Consider the following 17,478-nt stretch of genomic DNA (forward strand, 5'->3'; position numbering starts at 1 on the left):
TTCTCCAAACAGTTGCTTTTATTAGGTTTTAAATGTTAGCAACAACAAAAAATACATAAAAGGGGGGAAAAAAGAGGATGAATGGCAAAACAAGTATTTGTAGCTTTATATTTGAGAGAAAACTGCAAAAAGAAAAAAATGCTGTAACAAATCAAACACAGGTACGCATGTAACAACACTTGTAAACAATGCTAAAGAAACGGGGATACATCACAAAACAAAGATTAGACGCCAAAGGCAACCTGCTGAGTAGAACAGTGCCAGCAACACTAAGGCAGGCGTGGTACTTTACAAACAAGAAACAGTGGCATTCTGATGTACACCATTAAGGTACAGTCCCCCTGGCTCTGAATCCCTGGTTTGAATTTCTATGTGGTTCATCAAGTTATATTAAAAACAAAACATTGTTGTTTTTAATCATGAGTCAAATATGTATTTAATAATATAATATAAATATAGTGATATACCTCTATAATAAAAATGTCTCTCCTGTAAGTACCTATATATTGTATTTGTCCAGTTTTCAAAATCCAGGACTTGGGAACAACGTCTTTATTTGTGTGATTTCTGTATTCATATCTCTTCCAGATCCGGGGTACTGCATTGCAACACAACTCCAATCTTCAGAGTTCCTGCCATGTATTGTTCATGGTCCGATACTTGTGCTTCCCTCTTTGCATACACCTTCTCTACCTCCTCATTCTCTCTTATTCTGTATAGCTCAGTCTTTACATATAGAAGTTGCATTCAGTCACAGACTACAGCCGGAGTAATTGTGCCCCTTGTGAAACTACTGCTTCTAAAACTACTCCATGCAATTCAATAGCTAGCACCATTTTTGTGTTCTTTGAAATACAATGTACTCTAGTAGTTTTGTTTAATTATGAGTGCTGTTATTCTTTTGTGGTTAACATATTAGAATGAAAATGCTAACATAATATTGCTTAATTTGAGGAATAAATTGTAACCTGCAAAACAATGTTCTTGTTCTATCTGAAATGCTGTGTTGTAAAAATAAAATCCAGAAATGCCCCTTCAAAAACATCCAGAAAATAAACGTTACATTAGAGGGTGATTTTGGAAATTCTTTACAATGACTGCCTAACCAAGAATATCCATAGGCATGTTTTCCCAAACCCCTTTAATATTCTACACCAGGGGTATCCAATCCTGGTTCTGGAGGGCCGCTGTCCCTCCTGGGTTCTGTTCCAACTGTACCCTAAATTAATTACTTAGACCAATTAAGCTTCTAATAAGCACTTAATTGCTCCAAATTAAGTCATTTAGGGTAGAGCTGGAACAAAAACCAGGAGGGACAGCGGCCCTCAGGATCAGCATGGGAGACCCCTGCTCTACACAGCACTGTACAACTCCTTGAAAACAAACCAAGCTGCATCTGAATGGAAACACTTTGCAAGAAAATTGCATCTCAGTGAGGCCAAGACCAACATTTACAATATTAGCCACGACATGCCAAAACTGCATAGACTTCTGGTTTCGATTTCTGTGCTTATTGTACAGTATTGCTGTTACAACCATTTATTTCTCTTTAAAATGAATAAGGCAAAATTAGTAATATAATTAAAAAAAGAAAAATACTGTACGTAACCAATCTTTGCTTAGAGCTATAACACATGCAGTCACTTTTAATAATAATAAAAAACTCTTCTAATAAACAATCTTTGGTTGTTGCTTTTTTGTGAACTGAACCTCCACACATTAACCTTCAAACAGCAACAAGTGCACTGCAAGGTGTCCAGTGTTCGTACTGCATGTCTACTATCTCCATTTTAAATCATAAACCTTAATAATAAAAGATATGTTGTTCATCTGACAAACCTTTTCAAATACAAAATAAAAAAGCTCTTCATATTTTATTATGTGCACCTTCTGTTATAAATGTCCTTTTTGGTGTTTTCAAAAAGCCACCAGAAGCTGTGGTGTCTGGTTCTCTCTCTCTATTTCTTCTTTGCGAAGGGGTTGCTGAATCTCTTCTCTTTGTCCTTTTTGCCTCCGCTGCTGTCTCTGCTGGCTGAGGTGGAGGGCTGGGTGGGCAGGCTGTGTGCCCTTCCCTCTGTGCTGGGACCCTGGGACTCCCCCTGCTGTGGAATCGCATTCTGTACAGCCTGCACCCAGCTCTGTAACTCCTCCTGGTCACACACAACACAAGCTAGACATCAGAACCGGAGCATCATTCATTCTTCACAATCTGCATGCAAGGTCTCACTTGGAAGGTGATATTTTCAGACCTGTGCGTGTATTACCACTTTTCTTAAATCACCTACGTTATACAAGCTGCACTGAGGAATTAATTAGTTAGTAGGGTTGATAAGAACTAACACAGAGACTGCGTTGATGCTCACAACTTGTTTGTACAAAAAAAACAAAGGTTAATTGAAGCATAGAGTTGAGAATCACAGGGCCCCCTGTTAACATGCTGCAGAGAACTGAACAGCTTTTTATTTATTGATCAGTTTTCACATTCAGTTGTACTTATGGAGTTTCCCACTCTTCTGCTTGTGTTAAATCAGCTTCTGATTTTGGTTGAAGCAGCAACTCACCTCGTCTTTGGCCTGGAAGAGGTACTCACTGCCATCGTGAAGTCTGTAACAAAAAAAGAGTCATGAGAAATTACCCAACAGCTTATTCTTGTTAAAGGGAAACTGAAGGACATGAAAGACAGCCACCTGCAGGTACTGCAGCTGCTGAAGCAAGATGTCGACAATTTCAAGCAATTGTCATCAAGTTGCTCTCAACTGTTTTAATATTGTCGCTTAACCTCTTCACATTTTCTAAGATTACGGAGTAAAGACGCATTGAAATGAGAGCCGATTCTCACCGCAGTCTGAAGACATGCTTCTTCTTCTTGTAGTTGGTTAGGATTTCACACGCTGCATTTTTGAGTGAGAGAGGGTCTTCACCGTGGTAGGTGATGCCGTAGCTTAAATTCTTAGCATCTTTATAGCAGGAAAGTTCCTCAGGTTTCAACACACAGTAGATGTTGTTCCAAGACCTACAAGAAGTAGTGATGATTTACAGTTCTGTGCAAGCGGCATGGTCATTATTATCATGGATTATGAAGTGATGATTTACAGTCAAGATGACATGGTCATTATTATCATGGATTATGAAGTGATGATTTACAGTCAAGCTGACATGGTCATTATTATCATGGATTAAACTATTTAAACGTATTATGCATCCCATAACTAACATATTCAAAACTCACTAATGCAGAGTACAACAGTTCTGTATTTCAGGGCACTTGATATTCTCTTGGTGTTAGAGTAGTGTTATCTAATCCAGGTTTCTAATCCATTGTTTTACCTCTTATTAGCACAAGTCACATTATCACTGTCGCTTTGCTCTGAATACCTTGTTTTTCAGACTTTCATTTGGGCTATGCAGTTATTTCAGTATTTATCACACAACACCATCACGTGATCACACACCACAAAACAGAGGTTTATTATCATTTTTTATCTTTAACATTTAAAAAAAAAATGGTATATGCTAAATGTTAAATCTAAAAATTGAAGTAAATTCAGACAAAATTCTTGGAAGTTTTTCCTGGTTAACCCTTTGAGAACAATTTTCGATATATTCTGATGAATATATGCTTCTTTCCCATCAGAACAGAAATTCCTAATTTCCTAATGATCTGATGTTGGCATTTAGGTAGTTTTGTGATGGTAAAGACTGTAAGTCTTAAATGTCTTCATGGAATTTATTTAAGTTTTTTTTTTTTATTTAGTAGGTCGCCAATTATTTTGTATTATTTTCTCCCAATTTAGAATATCCAATTATTATTTTTAAGCTCAGCTCACCGCTAGCACCCCTGTGCTGACTCGGGAGCGGCGAAGACGAACACACTCTGTCCTCTGAAGCGTGTGCCGTCAGCCGACCGCTTCTTTTCAAACTGCGGACTCACCATGCAGCCACCTCAGAGCTACAGCGTCGGAGGACAACGCAGCTCCGGGCAGCTTACAGGCAAGCCCGCAGGCACCCGGCCAGACTACAGGGGTCGCTGGTGCGCGGTGAACCAAGGACACCCTGGCCGACCTAAACCCAACCCCGCCTGGGTTAAACCGGCAGCATCTGGGCTATAGGGTGCATCCTGTACTCCATGTCCATGTGGAGTGCCTTTACCAGATTGCATTACTAAGTTCACCACTATTGAGTGTTTTAAAGTATGGGTCATGGTATTTTATTCTCAAGAGAAAAGACTCTAGGCGCTGTCATGTTGGGCAGTGTCTCTGAAGGCAGTGGTGTGTTGGGCAGTGTCTCTGAAGGCAGTGGTGTGTTGGGCAGTGTCTCTGAAGGCAGTGGTGTGTTGGGCAGTGTCTCTGCATGGACCTGGCTACCTGTTGGAGGCTCTCTTGTCGGGCCCCTCGAGATCATGCTTGCGCACCAGGGCTCCCTCTAGCTGCACGGCCTGGTGTCGCTGGGTCGGGGTGGGGAGTGTCGCTGCTCTCTCAGTCTCAGTCAGGGCAGGCAGCAGCAGGGCCTGGGAAGGTCTCTGTCCCGAGCTCTCGTCCAGCTCCGACTTATCCGTTCTTTCAAAAGAGGTGTCTTCCGAAAACTCTGTGCCATTTAATAGATCGGGCTTCTCTTCAACCCCCGACACCTGGCATTGACATAAATAGTAAAACAAAAGTTTATAATCAAATCATAATCAAGATCCGGTTTATTAGCTTTACTCGTTGGTATAGAACTTGTGTCAAGGAGATATTGTAACAAGTAAATCCTATGTAATACTGTATCTGCAGCTTCAGTATTGGTTTTGAACAATGATTTGTTTTTAGAAGTGTCTTTAATTTTAACCCTTTAGGTCAAACGAGGTGCACAAAACAGGGTTTAAAATGTACTGACAGGTTGGATCTGGTCATCCAAATGGTCAGTTTCCTCGTGATACTTGAGTCACTCTCAAATGTATTTTAAGAAGAAACCGTTTGAACAACCGCTCAATTCCTTGTGAACCTTAGGGGTTAATCAGATTTAATTTAATTATCTGGACATCAATCCCAATTAGGATGACCACCTGTCCCTAATTGGACGGGACAGTCCCTAAATGTAAAGATCAAGTCCCGGTCCCAATGACTTCGGTACGGAATCTGATTCCTAGACACAGTGTAATCTTACCGTTTACAGTGAAACCATAGCATATCTGTTTGGCGCAAAGCCCCGCCCCTGCCGCATCATTTTGCAATGCCTTGCACCCCCAAAATGATTGACACATTGGATAGCCAATCTAAGACATAAAACGATATAGTCCCACTATCATGTGACTTTTTACACACACAACACATGTTCCCCAACAGCCTCACACTGATCTGCTTTGGCGACAGCAAACAAAATACTAAGTTGATATTTCATTTTGAAATACTGTTATCAAATATACAGTTTGAAAAGGTGGTCACCCTTATCCCAGTGTCAGTTTTGCCTTATCACGGTCTCTATCTAGGCCAGTGGTGTGCAGACTTTTTATAAGACAGACTCTTTTCTTAGCATACATTTTGTTGCGCCCCCCCCCCCCCCCCCCCCCAAAAAAAAGAAAATTATTTTGCCAGGTATCGGTATATCTGAAGCTGACATGCAAGTCCACACCCATTGAGGCTGCCTTAGACTTTTTAAGGATGTGTTTGTTAACATTTATATATTTAGCCAAATCTGGACATTTTTGTGGTTAAATCTAGGAAAATATATGCGATTTACATTAAATCCGGTAAAAAAACACCTGTTAAAACATTAGTGCTTTTTTATACCCTTGTCTCCCCACACATGGAAGCTGCTGTTTCGTCTCTGTTCACTGCAGTTTCACTGACACTCGCCACTTCAAACATCATTTCTCCGGTTCTTCAAATCCTAGAGTGATCGTCAACGCCTCATTTGAAAAGGTAAAAACTTGGACTAATTAGCTGTCATTTATGTATTTATTTCAAATGTTCTATCCTTTAAAATGTATTTTTTTTTTACAGAACTTCCCCTTTAGTCATAGTCGCGCCCCCCTTATTGACTCTCCGCACCCAACCTTGTGCATCACCGATCTAGGCTAAGTTGACAAATCACATATAATTATCTAAGCAGTTCTTTCCTGTATGACTTTCCATTTGAATTCATATAAATCAGTGGCCAGAATTGTCACAGTGCGCATGAGGAACTGCACGTAGACTCCTATGAAAAACACTTTCTACTTCAGTGCACTGCAGGAAGTGGATAACATGTTTATATGCATTGATATCAAAGAGCTGACCGAACTGTGCGATTCCCGTAAGCACTGATTCAGCAAAATTCATACAGAAATGTAGAGCGTGCACTGCAAATATCCACACAAATATAAAGCAAGCCTCAAACACACGTCTTACTGTAACAGACTTGTTCAGGTTGCCTGGCTTTCCAAACACAGTATTCAACCAATCAACATCACAGCTGTGTCAAAATCCCATTACATCATATCCTGCGTATGAATTATGGAATCCTGTGCATAATTCTAAAGTTAAGAAAATAACATTTCTGTTTATTGCTAGTTCCTGGGTACAATCTTTGGTTTTGTGGTTTATAATCAGTTTATACATTGTATGCATGTAGGCACATCCCTAGTGGCACAAGATGACATCTCCTTTAAAATAAAAGATCCTCTACACACAACGTATTTACTGATCATAGAAAGGCCTGTTATCCTGTTTATCTCTGTTGTTCCCAGCTATCTCTCACAGTGTGAAATGTCAGGGTTATCTTAATTGATGTGTTCTTCTTCTTGCTTAGATTTTTTAAAACTTCAAAGCACCCCTGTGGCCAAAATAGAGCTCTCAGAATCATGTCTAATCTAATCTCAAGAGTGGAACCGAATAAATGTGTTCTCTCTTATATCCACTAGGGGCCTGGGTGTTGCAGGGTGTATGGTTTAGTTATGAAAGTCACCAGGATATGATGGCTAAAATAGATTATGATATGAAGGTTATTGAAACAACAAGAAGAATACTTTCACAAAAAGACCTTGAAAAGTGCCTTTTCCTGCCCTGGTAATTCCTACAGGCCACTGAAAAAATCCACTTTTATTTCAAAATATCTAACAGACAGCACAAAAAGTGGTACAGTAACCCTGTGATCCCCTCTCAATCCAGTGCCTGTCTATTCTGGAAGTAGGTATGATTTGTCTGCCTAGAACCAATGTAAACCTGACTGTGCAGTCCAGCACAGAGTCACGTGGTTTTTCTTTCTAAGTTTATAATTAACTTAGAAATGTTGCGTACCTACACACATGTCCGTGACTGTGATACATCTACTGCACAGTAAAATCCTTGTTTACATAATGAAAGTCAAATTAAAATAAAGTAATCCTATGCCTGGACAGTACTTGTATTATATGTGCTGTCATACAGTTTTCAAATAGTTTGTCAGTTTTCCAGTTCTTATCACTGCCAGATAACAGGTTTTACTGTACCATAAAAAAGACACTGTGCTCTACTGTTTTGAATAATTACATTAACATCTTAGAGGAAAATCTGTTCTGCTTTAAAACTGACCAGAGTTTGTTCTTCTGCGGTGTGGAAGTGGGATGAGTCTCCAGTGATATCCCTCGAGTCGTCCCGCCTGTCGACAAACACGGTTTGGATTAACCCTTTGTATACAGTAACGTACAGCTGGTATAATTCACATGGTATAAGACTGTCTACTCACAATACAAGCTAACTTGTACAGCCCTGCACCTCCTGTATACACAACTGTTCTCTCCAGTGCACTTTGGGTGAACAAGTTCCCATGACTGAGATAACATTGTCAAAATAAAATATACTGGAGAATCTGTCACTTGCACTGACCCAAGTGAAAAAGATTTCATTCATTTAGTTTCTTTTAGGATTTATACATTTTCAAGGGGAAGGGTTTGATTCCAACTTGGGACACCTGTGTAGAACGATATCAATCAATGCCTCCAACAAGAATGAAAAATACAAGAAATACCAACAAAAAAAGGAGAGGAGCTTCTCTTCAGTGCAAGCTCAGTGACTGGGTTGTGTTTGAGTTCAGTTTGTAAGAGGAGCTTCTCTTCAGTGCATGCTCAGTGACTAGGTTGTGTTTGAGTTCAGTTTGTAAGAGGGGCTTCTCTTCAGTGCATGCTCAGTGACTGGGTTGTGTTTGAGTTCAGTTTGTAAGAGGAGCTTCTCTTCAGTGCATGCTCAGTGACTGGGTTGTGTTTGAGTTCAGTTTGTAAGAGGAGCTTCTCTTCAGTGCATGCTCAGTGACTGGGTTGTGTTTGAGTTCAGTTTGTAAGAGGAGCTTCTCTTCAGTGCATGCTCAGTGACTGGGTTGTGTTTGAGTTCAGTTAGTAAGAGGAGCTTCTCTTCAGTGCATGCTCAGTGACTGGGTTGTGTTTGAGTTCAGGTTGTAAGAGAGGAGCTTCTCTTCAGTGCATGCTCAGTGACTGGGTTGTGTTTGAGTTCAGTTTGTAAGAGGAGCTTCTCTTCAGTGCATGCTCAGTGACTGGGTTGTGTTTGAGTTCAGTTTGTAAGAGGAGCTTCTCTTCAGTGCATGCTCAGTGACTGGGTTGTGTTTGAGTTCAGTTTGTAAGAGGAGCTTCTCTTCAGTGCATGCTCAGTGACTGGGTTGTGTTTGAGTTCAGGTTGTAAGAGAGGAGCTTCTCTTCAGTGCATGCTCAGTGACTGGGTTGTGTTTGAGTTCAGGTTGTAAGAGAGGAGCTTCTCTTCAGTGCATGCTCAGTGACTGGGTTGTGTTTGAGTTCAGTTTGTAAGAGGAGCTTCTCTTCAGTGCATGCTCAGTGACTGGGTTGTGTTTGAGTTCAGTTTGTAAGAGGAGCTTCTCTTCAGTGCATGCTCAGTGACTGGGTTGTGTTTGAGTTCAGTTTGTAAGAGAGGAGCTTCTCTTCAGTGCATGCTCAGTGACTGGGTTGTGTTTGAGTTCAGTTTGTAAGAGAGGAGCTTCTCTTCAGTGCATGCTCAGTGACTGGGTTGTGTTTGAGTTCAGTTTGTAAGAGGAGCTTCTCTTCAGTGCATGCTCAGTGACTGGGTTGTGTTTGAGTTCAGGTTGTAAGAGAGGAGCTTCTCTTCAGTGCATGCTCAGTGACTGGGTTGTGTTTGAGTTCAGTTTGTAAGAGGAGCTTCTCTTCAGTGCATGCTCAGTGACTGGGTTGTGTTTGAGTTCAGGTTGTAAGAGAGGAGCTTCTCTTCAGTGCATGCTCAGTGACTGGGTTGTGTTTGAGTTCAGGTTGTAAGAGAGGAGCTTCTCTTCAGTGCATGCTCAGTGACTGGGTTGTGTTTGAGTTCAGTTTGTAAGAGGAGCTTCTCTTCAGTGCATGCTCAGTGACTGGGTTGTGTTTGAGTTCAGTTTGTAAGAGAGGAGCTTCTCTTCAGTGCATGCTCAGTGACTGGGTTGTGTTTGAGTTCAGTTTGTAAGAGGAGCTTCTCTTCAGTGCATGCTCAGTGACTGGGTTGTGTTTGAGTTCAGTTTGTAAGAGGAGCTTCTCTTCAGTGCATGCTCAGTGACTGGGTTGTGTTTGAGTTCAGTTTGTAAGAGAGGAGCTTCTCTTCAGTGCATGCTCAGTGACTGGGTTGTGTTTGAGTTCAGTTTGTAAGAGGAGCTTCTCTTCAGTGCATGCTCAGTGACTGGGTTGTGTTTGAGTTCAGTTTGTAAGAGAGGAGCTTCTCTTCAGTGCATGCTCAGTGACTGGGTTGTGTTTGAGTTCAGTTTGTAAGAGGAGCTTCTCTTCAGTGCATGCTCAGTGACTGGGTTGTGTTTGAGTTCAGTTTGTAAGAGGAGCTTCTCTTCAGTGCATGCTCAGTGACTGGGTTGTGTTTGAGTTCAGGTTGTAAGAGAGGAGCTTCTCTTCAGTGCATGCTCAGTGACTGGGTTGTGTTTGAGTTCAGGTTGTAAGAGAGGAGCTTCTCTTCAGTGCATGCTCAGTGACTGGGTTGTGTTTGAGTTCAGTTTGTAAGAGGAGCTTCTCTTCAGTGCATGCTCAGTGACTGGGTTGTGTTTGAGTTCAGTTTGTAAGAGAGGAGCTTCTCTTCAGTGCATGCTCAGTGACTGGGTTGTGTTTGAGTTCAGTTTGTAAGAGGAGCTTCTCTTCAGTGCATGCTCAGTGACTGGGTTGTGTTTGAGTTCAGTTTGTAAGAGGAGCTTCTCTTCAGTGCATGCTCAGTGACTGGGTTGTGTTTGAGTTCAGTTTGTAAGAGAGGAGCTTCTCTTTAGTGCATGCTCAGTGACTGGGTTGTGTTTGAGTTCAGTTTGTAAGAGGAGCTTCTCTTCAGTGCATGCTCAGTGACTGGGTTGTGTTTGAGTTCAGGTTGTAAGAGAGGAGCTTCTCTTCAGTGCATGCTCAGTGACTGGGTTGTGTTTGAGTTCAGTTTGTAAGAGGAGCTTCTCTTCAGTGCATGCTCAGTGACTGGGTTGTGTTTGAGTTCAGTTTGTAAGAGAGGAGCTTCTCTTCAGTGCATGCTCAGTGACTGGGTTGTGTTTGAGTTCAGTTTGTAAGAGGAGCTTCTCTTCAGTGCATGCTCAGTGACTGGGTTGTTTTTGAGTTCAGTTTGTAAAGTCCTGGGCTCACCTCACTCCTCGCTGCTCCTCAGCCTGATCCCTCATCATCTGCTGGACTGCCTGCTGCTGTTTACGAACCTCCAGCAACTCCAGCTGCACACAGGAAGCCACAGTGAGTACAGCCCGCACAGCAGAGTTATAAACACACAGAACATCCGAGAGAGAGGTGTGTATACAGTGGCTGCATCGCACTTAGCAAAATATAAATAGATGCACATTAAATCCATAAAATATATATTGCACATAATTTGTCTAAATGGGTGGTGCAACAAACACAGAATTTTAAGGTAATTTCAATTCAGTAAAGTGGGCACTTGAGTACATATACCATCTGCTGGACACTCACCGTGTTGCAGCTAGTTCTGTACAATAAATACTGTAGTTGTAGGCTTTAAATGGATAACGTAATTCCCTTTGGTGCACTATAGGTTTAGTTTCAGAAACAGCACATTGCTTTCCTTACTGTTGTCAGCCTCTCCAGTGCCGCTAATCTTTCCTCCCAGGTTGCCGTTGACTTTTCGAACGCTTCGTGTCTTTTCAGTAATTTCTCCACTTCCGCCACAGTTTGGCCATAATCTCGACTGGCAACGTAGGGCTCCTGTGCGATCAGCCAGGCCTCAGCCACTGAGGCATCCCTGGAGAACTGACAGACCTCCAGCACTGTGGGGGGGGGGGGGGGGAGAGAGAGAGAGAGAGAGAGAGAGAGAGAGAGAGAGAGAGAGAGAGAGAGAGAGGGGGGGGGGGGAGAGAGAGAGAGTGAGAGAGAGAGAGGGAGAGAGAGGGAGGAGAGACAGAGAGAGAGGGAGAGGGAGAGAGCAAGAGAGATTAGAAAACCACACCCTAAATATCAAAACAAACTCCACCTCTACAGTTCTCTCAACAGAGAATACACCCTGGCAGAGTATTGAACGCTCTAAAGAACCACAAAAACAAACACCTATTAACTAAATACAGAATCAGTGACCACAGATTGGCTATTGAAACAGGCAGACAAAGAGCACAGTGGAGACCCAGAGAGGAGCGACTCTGTACCCAGTGCCACTGTGAGAGATTGAGACTGAGACCCACTTCATCCTCCACTGTGAGAGGTACAGAGAGCTGAGAGAGAGGTACTCCCTCAGGCCTGCAGACAGAATAGAGGGCTTTCTGCTCCAGAGCCAAGAGGAGAAACTGAAGGTCTTTGGGATCTCTGGTATTATTGGTCACACTTCAATGTGCTAAAGTGTAGACAGATGTTTCTTTAACTCTTATGTGTTTTTGAAGTTATGCATTATATTTACCTTCTTGATGATAAGACATTCATGAAGTCAATAAACTTGCTTGAATCAGGAAAAAAGCTCCATTATACCAGGGGTAGGTTTCCTTGGATCTTCCATTTGATTCCATTGTAGGACTTTGTTCCAACCAGAGCCTTACTTAGCTGATCTTGAGCAGAGTGGACAAATATAATTAAGGGCCTGGCTGGAACAAAGTCCTGTAATGGAATACACTGGACTGGAAGAGCCAAGTCTGTCTACCCCAGTGCTATACAGTGAAGTTATAAGACTGAGTAATGTTTTTTTTTTTTTTTTTTTTTTTTTAATAAAAAGACACAGATTTATGGGACGATATCTTTACACTGAAGTGTAATTTGCACCAAATAAATTTAAATTGTTCCAGATAATGCTGGAAAACGTGGAACAAGCAACTCTTTTTATATTATTTCAACGTTGTTTGTTACAAGACTTGCATTTTAGACAAAATAAAAAATAGAAATCCCCCCTTCAAAATGACACGCTGTTGTGTATCCAGTGTTACAGTGATGCTATCGCTCCAGTGCAGCGCAGTACAAGCAGAACTCACACAGACGCAGCCAGTCCCATCTGTCATCCCATTTCACCAGCATCTCCTTCTTTTTCTCCGTCAGCTGGATTAGTTTTTCTTTAATCTGTAAACACAGGAAGTTTGAAAAAAGGAAATTGTGTGTACATTTATACCCTGCACATGCTGTATGGGTGGAAAACCCTGATGAAAACAGGTGTTTAATGCAGAAGTTGTTTAAACCCACAAGGTTAATTGCATTGCCCAAAATGTCCCCAGCAGTGTGGCTCATCCTACACAACTCTAAGCTGCTAGATCCTTTTTGTTAATTGACAGGCATTGACCGTTCCAGGTACGGGATGCCAGGACTCTTGTAATGATATGACACGGAGCTGCACAGCAGGAACTCTTCTACAGCCTCACCTCCTGTGAAGCCTGGTGTTTGTGTGCTAACAGCGCCACGCCCAGGTCCACACACGTACTGAAGCTCCTGTTCTCTACTGCCTCACCTCCTGTGAAGCCTGGTATTTGTGTGCTAACAGCGCCACGCCCAGGTCCACACACGTACTGAAGCTCCTGTTCTCTACAGCCTCACCTCCTGTGAAGCCTGGTGTTTGTGTGCTAACAGCACCATGCCCAGGTCCACACACGTACTGAAGCTCCTGTTCTCTACTGCCTCACCTCCTGTGAAGCCTGGTGTTTGTGTGCTAACAGCGCCATGCCCAGGTCCACACACGTACTGAAGCTCCTGTTCCTCGCGTCCATCTCAGCTTTAATGCCCTGGTGATATTTCATTAGTAACTCCACCGAAGAGACATCCCTGCAAAAACAGAATACAGTCCATACATTAACCATACATTAACCATACATTAACCATACATTGGGTTTTTATTGAGCTTTGACATGGAGAATCAATGTGAATTTAGTGAGGGACAATGGCACTGACCCCCATGAGAGCTTCCCTTCACAGCTTTGCCAGCAAGCACAGTTTTATCCTCTTTTGTTTTACATTTGGAAAGCTAAATTGCACCCAATTTTCACTCCAATTTAGAATGCCCAATTTGAGTGTGCCACCTCTTCACTGCTTCCCACGTACCAACCCAAGACTGAAGAAAGACAGGCATTGCCGCCCTCAGATTGCAGACAATGCAGGCCCCCCAGCTGGCCCCCAGCCAAGAACTCCACGCAACCAGGATTCAAACCAGCGAGCTTACGACTGCACTCATGCGGTAGTGTCTTTACTGGAGGAGGACCCACACACCTCAATAACCTGAACAGCACCAGCATGCCATTTAGTCCTGGACCTCTCTCAAACCAATTCTGCTAAATGGTCTGGTGGTTTCATTCAGTCCTGGACCTCTCTCAAACCAACGCTGCTAAATGGTCTGGTGGTTTTGTGACGTGGGTTAATGTCCACTGGAGGGCTAAGCTGAGACCAATCTCACTTCACTTGTTACTCGGTCTGGATTTTAGCCCAGGTCTCCAGAGGAAAGGCCCCCTAAACTAACCTTCTCCTTGCCTCACCTTGGCTTCTCCTGAGTTTCAATCTGCCTGATGATGCTCTCCATCCAGGACATGAGGTCCCGCACCATGCTGAAGAAGCGGAACTTGTCGGCCGTGTCCTCAAGCCTCGTCCGACGCCCATCGCAGGCATCCAGCAGTGCCTTCCACGCCTCCACCACCTCGTGCTCTGTGTGCTGGATGGCGTCAGCCTGGTCCCCGACGTACTGAGCGTGCAGACGGGCTGCACTGTCCTGGAACTGCTGGACCTGCGGGGCGACAGGGGGACCTAATGAGGGGGATCTTTCAGTGAGAGACTCACTCAGCAATCACTTTCTTACATTACCTTTAATCAAAAAGGTATTCAAAGTTGAGTTAGTTAAAGTTATACATATACGACAAATGGAAACTCTTTGCTGTTCACTTTCAACAGGATTCTGAATCTGTTATAACAGGACGCAGTACAGTTTGGATACACAAAGGTTCCATTAATGCACTGCACAGCCTGACTAGAATGCTGCTTTAAGTTGTGTTGGAAAACATGGAACAAGTATTGAATAGCAGTTTGCTACGCATGAGGAATGACGGCTGTATTCATGTTATTTTTCTGAAAAGTGATTTAACATTGGATAGAAAAAACTGTTAGTTCCAAAAATGCAAGCACTGCTGTGATAGATGAAAGCTGGCTATATACTCTGGGTATATAGATACTTGCACTGCATTGACTCCGAGCAAGCAAGAAATAATAGCAGCTTCATTGAGCAATGGATGGTAGCAGAGAGCTGAGAAAAACACCAAGTTAACGTATATTTAACTATACTTAAACAACTGCACATTGGAAGTAAATTGAAGGCAATATGGTAGAGAAGTTACCTTGAAGTTGTGACAACTGAAAAGGATTCTTTGTGTCAAAGCAAATGACTGGCCAGCAGCACAAGGCTGTACAAACAAGTCCTTTGACCTCCAGCCCGGACATGAAAGAAGCTTGCCCTTCGGGGAGTCCACTGGGGTGTAAAACTGATTAAACAGGTTTTTGCTTAGAATATACAGCTGGTTTATGAGGGGGTCATAAAGCTAGTCTTCCGGGGGACCAGAAAGGGCCAGGCTCTAAGACTTCAGAGAGATCCAAAGAGATAATGCCACTGGGATCAAAGGGTCTCAAGAAGATGACAAAAACCAGATGTATGGACCTTTCTGGCACCAGGGGTCTGAAGAATGCACTGAGTTCAGAGGTCGTCACACTAGACTACACACACAGACACACACAGACACACACTCACACTAAATTAACAGGATAATGTGTTGTACCTTTTCTATTGGTTGAGTGTCAGAGAAAGAGGAGGTGGACCATCTATACAGAGGGGTATTTGATGTCATGCAAAAGATTGTAAAAACGAGTATTCTGTTTGTCCTGTACCTGGGACCAGACTCCCTGCATATTTCAATAAACCTGAGTGAAGAAAAGGACTCTGTGCATTTTCTTGAATCTACTTACTCACCATCCTTTTTTTTAAGTTACATCAAGTTGAATTCAGCAGCATGACTTTTTCATTAAAATGCAGTACCTTAAAAGAGGAAGTCACTTGTCACAATAGCTTTAAGCAGATAACACAACAATCGTCAATAGTCTCTTGTATAAAAACCTTGAGTCTCGTCTCGACTCACTGGGAAGACTGTTACCTCCTTATTTACCTGGCCTGTAATGATCACTTAACAAAACACAGAGGTGCCGATAAATATTGACACCCTCTATTGATTCCCCTGGTAGCATGCACAGTGTCAGGAATTCGATTGAATGTTTTAGCAGTGGGGAGGAAACACCAATGTCTTGGTCCATAGCCCAGACAATAGAGCATAGCTGGATAGAGTTTTAAAAAAAAAAAGAATCATTGAAAGTTAATTAGGGTTAAATGAACTAGTAACAGCACATTCTGATCATCTCCAAAAGCACAGGGAGGCTTAAGAAAATTTTGATGTGATGTTTCAACACACTGTTCTTATTTTGTCCTGTTTTTTCAGTGTACTTTTGTTGCACTGTTAATGAATCACCCTGTTATCTTTTTTAAAAATCTATTTAAAGTGTTTTTTTTACTAATCAGGAGGACTCAAGTTCAAAGTGTGGCCTCTGTTCTCGTTGTCAAGACAATCGACTCTTTTCACCCACTAAACCTTCACATTGTACCTGTTTCCCGAGCGTGTGGATGTCTCGCTCGAAGGCTGCGTGCATCCTGTGGAAGGACTCGGCCGTGCTGACGTCTCCGCCCACGTCTGCAGGGAGCTGCGTGTGCTTCTCCTGGAGCAAGGCCAGCAGCTCCTTGCCATCGTAGAAGTACTTGTGGAGGTCGTAGGAGGTGGTGAGCAGCTGGGAGCGCGTGTCGATGAGCTCCAGCAGGTCCCCCCAGCTCTCGTTCAGGTTGTCCTTCCACTCTGCCATGGTGGCTGCCTCGCTGTGCTCCCTGTCGATCAGGCCATCTATCATGTGGTTCACATTGTCCATCCGCTCCTGCCCAATGCTCCCCGTGTCCCGGGCAAAGTCACGGAACTTGTCTCGCATCGTCTGAAAGAAAGAAATCAGTATTGTTGGGCACAATCTGGCTAATGTTAAATCCTGTATTGAAATATAATAATCATTATATTTCAATACAGGATTTGGGCATTTATAATACTTAATATACTATTCTGTACCAGAAGAAAGAACAAATCAATGACTTCATATAGATGAAATTTCAGATGATCAGCTAGCAAACACCCTAAACAGTGCAAAGATCTATTTTATAATGTACGTCTGTAAGTTTTCGGTGGCTACTTCTGATCAAGCTAAGAGTGTATTTTCTTGTGCATTCTTTATCATGCTTTGTAAACGTTATAAGTGTAGTTGTAGTTAAACAAGTTCAGGAGAGTGGTTGGTTTGATGTTTCACCAGGTGCTCACCGTGACCTGGTTGATGTCCTGCCCCATTTCCTGACATGAGGCCACCTTCTCTCTCTCTCTGATCCAGTTCTCCAGGTCCTCCACCTCCCGGCTCAGCTGGAACAGGCAGTATGTGTCCTGCAGCTTCGTTCTGCGCTCCTCCGCCAGGTCCTTCAGGCTGGTGTACTGCTTATCTACCTGCCCCTGCCGTCGGAGAATCTGCTCCCTGAGAACAAGAGCAACAGAGCTGTGAACTCCTTTTAGAAGAGCACTGAGAACAGGGGCAGCAGAGAGTGAAGCCCTTCTAGAAGAGCACTGAGAACAGAGCAGCAGAGAGTGAACCCCTTCTAGAACAGCACTAAGAACAAGAGCAACAGAGCTGTGAACTCCTTTTAGAAGAGCACTGAGAACAGGGGCAGCAGAGAGTGAACCCCTTCTAGAAGAGCACTGAGAACAGAGCAGCAGAGAGTGAACCCCTTCTAGAAGAGCACTGAGAACAGAGCAGCAGAGGGTGAAGCCCTTCTAGAAGAGCACTGAGAACAGAGCAGCCGAGAGTGAACTCCTTCTAGAAGAGCACTGAGAACAGAGCAGCCGAGAGTGAACTCCTTCTAGAAGAGCACTGAGAACAGAGCAGCAGAGAGTGAACCCCTTCTAGAAGAGCACACTGCATTCAAAGGTATACTGCTCTGGGCAAACATTTTGCATCACCCTATAGAA

At 43.0% G+C, this 17,478-nt stretch overlaps 1 protein-coding gene across 3 annotated transcripts in view; it reads right to left on the reverse strand.

Annotated features, from left to right (window-relative positions):
• The window catches only part of LOC117420590 (spectrin beta chain, erythrocytic-like), a 78,912-nt gene continuing 61,434 nt past the window's right edge, over positions 1–17,478 (reverse strand). For 2 of the 3 annotated variants that reach the window (XM_058991273.1, XM_058991274.1), the window contains exons 25-36: positions 16,783–16,987; positions 16,034–16,408; positions 13,876–14,120; positions 13,033–13,171; positions 12,394–12,478; positions 11,015–11,211; positions 10,562–10,644; positions 7,527–7,593; positions 4,365–4,627; positions 2,840–3,013; positions 2,562–2,604; positions 1–2,150 (exon numbers count right to left, since the gene is read on the reverse strand). In XM_058991273.1, coding sequence (XP_058847256.1) covers positions 1,959–2,150; positions 2,562–2,604; positions 2,840–3,013; positions 4,365–4,627; positions 7,527–7,593; positions 10,562–10,644; positions 11,015–11,211; positions 12,394–12,478; positions 13,033–13,171; positions 13,876–14,120; positions 16,034–16,408; positions 16,783–16,987 — 2,068 coding nt within the window. In that variant the 3' untranslated portion in view covers positions 1–1,958. The remainder of the gene's footprint in view (positions 2,151–2,561; positions 2,605–2,839; positions 3,014–4,364; positions 4,628–7,526; positions 7,594–10,561; positions 10,645–11,014; positions 11,212–12,393; positions 12,479–13,032; positions 13,172–13,875; positions 14,121–16,033; positions 16,409–16,782; positions 16,988–17,478) is intronic. The other variant, XR_009307683.1, reaches the window with a different exon arrangement.

Source organism: Acipenser ruthenus, chromosome 18, assembly GCF_902713425.1.
Source record: "Acipenser ruthenus chromosome 18, fAciRut3.2 maternal haplotype, whole genome shotgun sequence".
NCBI lineage: Eukaryota > Metazoa > Chordata > Actinopteri > Acipenseriformes > Acipenseridae > Acipenser > Acipenser ruthenus.